The 7843-nt window shown below is 43.4% G+C and overlaps 1 protein-coding gene across 2 annotated transcripts in view; it reads right to left on the bottom strand.

Annotated features, from left to right (window-relative positions):
- Nucleotides 1–421: 421 nt before the first annotated feature.
- The window catches only part of LOC120066047 (Krueppel-like factor 8), a 109132-nt gene continuing 101710 nt past the window's right edge, over nucleotides 422–7843 (bottom strand). For both annotated transcript variants that reach the window (XM_039017124.1, XM_039017125.1), the window contains exons 6-7: nucleotides 6116–6258; nucleotides 422–4712 (exon numbers count right to left, since the gene is read on the bottom strand). In XM_039017124.1, the coding sequence (XP_038873052.1) occupies nucleotides 4531–4712; nucleotides 6116–6258 (325 nt within the window). In that variant the 3' untranslated portion in view covers nucleotides 422–4530. The remainder of the gene's footprint in view (nucleotides 4713–6115; nucleotides 6259–7843) is intronic.

Below are 7843 nucleotides of genomic sequence, written 5' to 3'. Positions count from 1 at the left end.
CGTCATTTTTTCTTGTCAAATCATATTTAACGGGCGACAAATATTTGCGTAAAGTATAAAAAAAATGACTTATCTTGCAGTGTGATTTAATTTGAAACTTTTCTTGTGCGTTATAAGGAGGCGCTTATTTAACTGGAGTATAGTAAACTGAGCAATACATAAATAGTCGCCTCATTGCAACGCACGTTGTCGAAGAAAAGTTTTCAATCATGCAGCCCGATTATAATGAGGTTCATGGTCATTTTTACACTTTGCACGATTATTTTAGCCTTGGCAACCAGCCTGATCCCTGCATTCACCATTCTATGTCACTTTCTTCAATGGTGAATGCAGTGATCATGCAAGTTCCACCAGGATACAATTCTTTTGCACTATGAACATTTCACCCGTAGTCAACAATAAAGACATTGCATCAACAATCTGCACCAAAAACCTTTTATTCTATAAAAGGAGTGGGGTAAATCTCAACTGTACAGGGGGAAACAGACTTAATGAAACACCATTTCTCACAGTATCAAAAAGCTCACGTTCTTCCTCACTGATCTTTACACATTTGTTCTGTACAAATACAAAACAAATAATATTAATGACAATAACAATAACTGCATTGCACTGAGTAATATAGTACTGGCCCAAAAGTTAATGCTTTCAAGGTTGTTAAAGTAAGTGGCCAGTGAAAATCTATTCTGTTAACCCATACCTAAATAATGTTGTTTACTCATCCAATACTTGTATTTGTGGCCAAAGCATAATTTGGAGATTTTTTTCTTAAAAAACCCCAGCTCAAATGTGTATCTCAAACAGACCGTTTAAAAAATGCTTGCCATTTCCTCATAGAGGATGATGTCATCCTCCTGAAGGAGGATGAGCTGGCCAATCAGCGGTCTACTGGCACGAATATTTTTAATGACCGGTATACGCCCATACCATTCTGTCGTTGGGGTACACCTACACCATTGCAACGCAGAAAACCTGCGTTTTAACATAATTCATTAAAACAAACAGGAAAGTAAAACAATTTCACTCATTGTTATTAATTATAGGCGATATGTCATGAAAATCTGTCAACACTAGACAGTTACTTTAAGAAAAGGAGTTTTAATTAATGATAAGAAGAGGCACACTCACACACTTATACACACATGCACACACACTTATACACACACACACAATCAATCCACCCTTACATTATGTGGTGCCATATTGTTGAAGTGAGGGGTGACTAGTGAAGTGGATAAATGGGCTTGTACAAATACAGTACAGTATAGAGGGTCATCAAGTCTTAAGTGGTATGCTGCCATGTCTAAACCACAGATGGATCTATCTTTTGTTGGACAGAACATTTCTATATTGGTGTACTGTATTGATGTATTATGGCATTGTTTTCTTTGTGGTATATGGAGTAATACTTCACAATGGACATTAAAGGGGTACTTGTATTGTACGCATCAATGCGGTGAGGTGGGTTTGACCAATGATAACAGATATTTTCAACTCTGGGTACGTCCTAAATGGCCCCATATTCCCTATATAGTGCACTACTTTTAACCAAAGCCCTAGGGGTCCTGGTCAAAAGAAGTGCATTAGGGGGTAGGGTGCCATTTTGGACGGTTGTTCAGGTTAAGACGGTCCTTCATGTTTTTGTTGTTGCGGGTTGCAGGTCATTAGGACTGTTAGGTTAGGGCACCATGATCACACCGACATGCTTGCCAACTTCACAAAAACAAAATGTGCACAACACAAATGGGACTGATTTTTAGGACATTTAAAAAAAAAGAAACTTTTTTTTATATAACACATTTCAGCATTTCAGTTGTAAATCAAAGAAAAAAAGATATTTTTCACATTGTCTAGTCAGTGTTAAAAATAGAACTCCACCTGTTACATTTATTATGGACTTTTTGATTATATACAGTATGTACACGTCTTGTTCTTTAATTCATTTCTCATAGTCCTTAATGTCTAATACCATCGAATAACAAGTTGCAATCAAAGGCATGTCCTCTTCTAGAAAGATGTGCTTAGTAACATTGCTAGGAGTTGAAGCAGAGAATGATAGAAACTCATAGGAACATTGCATTGCTCTGTGTGGACCAATAAGATCCCTCTCTGCTTCAGGCATGCGCTCAACTCAACTCACACCAAGGCCGGGTTCCCAGTTAGAAAAGCATTATTATCTGCACTTTGTTTTTATATTGTCAAGAGAAAAAGGATCTTAAATTCAATCATGTTTTATTTAGCCAGCGTTTTGAAATGATGATGGCTGCTGCGACTGCCAGGGAGAGAGTCAAACACTTTGTTTACATGTTCTTTAGTATGCCCTCTGTATGCATGTACCATAGGAGCTGTACTTAGCCACTGACTTCAGAACAGCGCTTAAGAGGGAGGTTTGTGTACGTCCCAGTAGCAAGATGTACATTACCACTGACTCCAGAACAGTGCTTAGTAGCGAGAGCTGTATATGTTCCAGTAGCAACACATATTCAACCAGCGCTAGGAGCCAGGTCTGTGGAGGTTGCATAATCAAGTGAACACAAGAGAGCAGGAGCTAAAAACAGCCACCTTAAGACATGGAGATCAGTCAGGCTCAGAGTAGGAGCACTGATCTAGGATCAGTTTAGCCTTTTAGATAATAATGAATATGATCATATGGATCGAGAACTCCTACTCTGAGACCCTTTGTGAATACAGGCCCTGATTTGGGTCGAAATGGGCAGGAATGCTCGTAACAACAGAGTGCCTCGCGACGTGTCGCCGGGGGGCAAAGAGACCCCGTTTCCCCGGGGTCTCAAAACAAACGTGCGTTTCGAAAAACAGAGCTTCTCAGATTGACTTTGATTCATTAAGGCTCCGACGGGCGAGAGGTAACACACTGCTGCACCGAACACACCCTTCTAAAATCCTCAGCTCTGATTATTTGTTACGCGCACAAACACAAGCTCCCCTAGTTTGTAATCTCAACCTTTTTCTTGTTCTACTTTTACAGCCTCAAGCACAATCTAAGGATATGAAATAGTCAACAACAAAAAAATGGATGTTATTATGTTACGAGCCAATCATTAGCAAAGAGAAAGAGAAGAAAATGAGAAAAACTACAGAAGGCCTTTTTTTTTTTTTAACAACACAAATACTGTTACTGAACAACAAGCTATAACTGTGGGGCAAGTGAACATGATTTCATTTCTGATTGAAACTATTAATAAAACAGAATTCTTCACACTCTTGTAGCTCCCTGTTTCAGGAGATGGGGGAGCGGAGAAATGGAGCGGAAGGGGGTTGAATAAGACCGAATAAGACATTTCTACACCGCCACACCCGAGGGGTCTGCTGACTCTGCTGAGGAAATTATATGTACGGAGGAGAGGACATGATGCATCATCAACTGTCTTTAAATAGCACACACTACACTAACGCTCACACACAATCACACACACGTACAGACGGCTAGCCCATGCACGCAGCGCAGGTTAACAGAAGATGATCAGACACAGTAAACAGTTGCTCGACAGCTGAAAAGTAATCTCTGAAGTGTTTTCCCCTCTCAAATAAACAAAACTGACACAAAAGCCACATATCCTTCCCTGCCTCCTCCACCTCCTCTCTGTCCCCCTCCTCTTCTTGCTCTGAGCCGAGTGTGTGATCTAGGTAACCCTGCATCATTTCAAAGTATGTCCTCGGTCTCTCTCTCAGTCCAGCCTGTCCATCTCTCTCTGCTCTATCCCTGGTTTGTCTTCCCTAGTCGATCTTCTGGATGGATAGGGTGCTGTTGAAGTAGATGGCCTCTGGCTGTGTGCACACTGCGTGGGGTGTGAGGGAGAAACGAGGAGGTAAGCTGTGGGGTATGAGAGTTGTGGACTACCCCTTCAGGTGCTAAGCAACCAGAAAACAACAACAAACTCTTGTCATCCTTTTGGGATCTTCATTCTCCACCTCTTGAATGTAATGATCTCCACGATGACCCACAGTTCGAAATGGAGGACGAGGCATGGGCGTAGAGAAGACTAGGTCTAAACAATGGACCAGCAATGCGATCAAAAATGACTGAAAGGGAATTTTAGCAGTACAGAAAGCTCGCCATCAAAGTGGAAAATAAACACAATCGTAGTGAACTTCAGCTAACTACTCTGCAAACACATAACATAACTGTTTTACGGTCATTCTATTGATGTAAATGTTTTTCAAATGATCTACCGCCACTTTATTACTTGATTTCTTGACCACTGGTGACGTTTTCAATGGTAATCCTGTAGAATCAGTGTTGGTCCAATGTATGAGTTTATTTTCGAACGCTCCCGCGTGGAAAATGTATGTTGTCTTAACCTTGGTTCTTTTTTAGAGAGAGGAGAGGAGGGGGAACAGCCAAAGGAAGTGACACAGCAGAGAACCTCTAGGGGTCAGAGTTCAGGCCCTCCCATTTGAGTTCCATCTGAGTCCCGAGGGGGGCTGGGGAGGGAGGTGATGGGTTGGAGGGCGAAGGTAGCAGGGGGTTTAAGGTTTAAAGGTCAAAGGTCAGGGGTCAGCGGTCATGGTTCACATCATGACGTGGCGTCTCCGGTGCAGGGCTAGGTGGTCAGACCGGGAGAAGGAGCGGTCACAGTCGGTGCAGCGGAAGGGCTTGATGCCTGTGTGTTTACGGAAGTGTCGCGTCAGCTCGTCTGACCGGGCGAACCTCCAGGTACAGCCCTCCCATGTACAGTGGTACGGCTTCTCTCCTACAGGGAAGAAGATATGGAGATGATTAGTTGATTGATTGTGTAAACATTGGTTTAAAACCAGTTAAATCTAACTAAATGTAATCTAAAATGTAACCTAAGAAATCCCCAAAAGTAATTATTTATCATGAGAGGGCCATGCACAATAACTAGTAATAATGCATACTCCAAGAAAGGTTCAAATCTCACCTTTCTGGTAAAAATAGTTATACATTGCTGAGGTGAAGTCACTTTTGAGGACACAAGCTCAAGTACAAAGTAAAAATATGTAAAAAAATATAAAAATAGGAACATTTTTGTATGATGTATTTCCTATTCAACAAAACTTTGAATAAGTCTTGAAATGACATGCTTTCTAAATATAGCATCATCAAATGATAAAATGACTATAAGATCTTATATATTTTCTAAAGGTCTCTCCTGATCCAAATGTCTCATCGCTGTGAACGTCTCACAGAGCTCTAGCTTGGCTTCCTGTGTCTCATCGCTGTGAACGTCTCACAGAGCTCTAGCTTGGCTTCCTGTGTCTCATCGCTGTGAACGTCTCACAGAGCTCTAGCTTGGCTTCCTGTGTCTCATCGCTGTGAACGTCTCACAGAGCTCTAGCTTGGCTTCCTGTGTCTCATCGCTGTGGACGTCTCACAGAGCTCTAGCTTGGCTTCCTGTGTCTCATCGCTGTGGACGTCTCACAGAGCTCTAGCTTGGCTTCCTGTGTCTCATCGCTGCGAACGTCTCACAGAGCTCTAGCTTGGCTTCCTGTGTCTCATCGCTGTGGACGTCTCACAGAGCTCTAGCTTGGCTTCCTGTGTCTCATCGCTGTGGACGTCTCACAGAGCTCTAGCTTGGCTTCCTGTGTCTCATCGCTGTGAACGTCTCACAGAGCTAGGAACTAGCCTTTCATCTCATATTAATATTGTCCATCTATGACAAACAGAAAGTGTTTTGTTTCAAATGATTTTAGATGAATGCCTATGAATCAATCTCTGAAGGTGGTACCGTGATGAAACCACTCTCTCCTGCTGCGCTACGATGTAACGATTGCAGGCACGTGCTTTGTCCATGATGTAGGGTTCAGCGAGGAGTTGATGGACAGTCGGAAGAGCGAATTAAATGGTAAGAGGGACATCCCAGATTTCACATCCTACGTCAGACAGACTCAGGAAAAAATACTAGCGTGTTCGTGGGAACAATGCAAGCCATTTCCATCTACTGTCTCGACAGATGGATTTATAAGAGAAAATGTCATTCGGAGAGGCAGTACTTTAGGTAAAAACCAATAAGATAAGAAGCTCTAGTATAGATCGACATTAAGTGTCTATTCATTGGCTACAAAATGTGGGTCCTGGGTCAGTCATTGGCTAAAGATCAGTATGTGGGTGGGACAGGGTCAGTGTGTGTGGTACCTGTGTGTATCCTGCGGTGGGCTTTGAGGTGTGAGCTCTTGGTGTACACCTTGTTACAGCCATCATAGTCACACATATGGACACGCCTCCTCTTCATATCCGGCGAATCAGGGTCCACCTGCATGTCCATGTCTACGCCTGACCTGAGAGAGGGAGAGGGGAAGGCAAAGGAGAGAGAGAGAAGGAAAAGAGATGGAGAGAGAAACAACGGAATAGAGAGAGAGAGAGAGAGAAGGAACGAGATGGAGAGAGAAACAACGGAAGAGAGAGAGAGAGAAGGAACGAGATGGAGAGAGAAACAACGGAAGAGAGAGAGAGAGAGAGTAGACCTATCATGATATGGGTAAGGCTGGAGTGACATGCATTGAGTCATGTACTTAGTGAAATGACAGAATGTATTAGCAGGATTACTAGAAAGCAGCTAGCTACCTGAATATGAACTGTTAGTGTTACGCAATCAGACATGTTCTACATATGACCTTTACCTCTCCAGCCCCACCCGTACTGTCTATGTTCCAACTAACCCTGGAAGGAAATGACTATGATGTAACACCTTTACCTCTCCAGCCCCACCCATACTGTCTATGTTCCAAATAACCCTGGAAGGAAATGTCTATGATGTAACACCTATAGAGCTCTCCAGCTTGTAGTCCTAAAACCCTGAAATGACTCCCCTCTGGTTGGTTCAGCCTTTCCTATGGGGACAATCAACGGGAAAGAATAGGGGTTTTGGGATAAACGCCCAAAATATGGTCTGAGGTTAACACAAGCTTAGGAGATCTTATACGTTTTGTTCTGCGAGACAATATTGGGGCTCCTGACTGGTGCAGCGGTCTAAGGCATTGCAGTGCTAGAGGCATCACTACAGACCCTGGTTCGATCCCGGGCTGTATCACAACCGGCCGTGATCAAGGAGTCCCATAGAGCGGCGCACAATTGCCGTCCTGGTTAGGGTTTGGCCGTGTAGGCCGTCATTGTAAATAAGAATTTGTTCTTAACTGACTTTCCCCTTTAAGTGGCTATGGAGTCTCAAAATGGACAAACAGTACTTTTTCCGCTTTTTTCTAGTTTTTCAAGCGAAGGTCTTTTAACGGAGTATGCGACCACACTTGTTTGGTTCGCCTAGCCGAGGTCAACTAGGCGCCAGCCGAACTGAATGCATGCTGACGTCTTAACAGAGCCTGACTCTGAATAATCACTGCTAATTAAGTCTATTGTTCAGGTTCATCACATCTCCTAGTGATGTGTGGTCCCTGGGTGAATTTACAGGTCATAGCCACCAGAGAGCGCTAGACAGTAACAAAAACCCATACAGTTAGACAGCTTCCAGTTCAAAGCTGATCTCTCCTTCTCTCTCGCTCTCTCTCTCTCTCTCTCTTCTCCCCAACTCTCGCTCTCTCCCCCTCCCACTCTCCTGTTTTTTTTCTGTCCATCTCTCCATCTCCCCTCCTTCACTTCCTCTCCCTCCCAACCTCCCTGTTCCTCGCTGCCATTCACTGTCTCCACCCTGCCTGCCAACTAGTTAACACCCTTTCCTCCTCTCTCTCTTCCTTTCTCTTGGTTTCTCTGCCCAGCCATTAGCTCAAACACACCAAACCAGCACAAATAGAGCTAATGTCATTCCTCCTTCATCCTATCCTGCCCGCTGAACACACCGACTCACCCCTCTCCTTTTCTCTCTCCAAACCATTTATGAGGAGGTGTGATGTCAAACTGGATTACGTCATC

Source organism: Salvelinus namaycush, chromosome 21 (assembly GCF_016432855.1).
Source record: "Salvelinus namaycush isolate Seneca chromosome 21, SaNama_1.0, whole genome shotgun sequence".
Lineage (NCBI taxonomy): Eukaryota > Metazoa > Chordata > Actinopteri > Salmoniformes > Salmonidae > Salvelinus > Salvelinus namaycush.
Note: the sequence above shows the minus strand (reverse complement) of the source record. Positions and strands in the feature narration are given on the sequence as shown.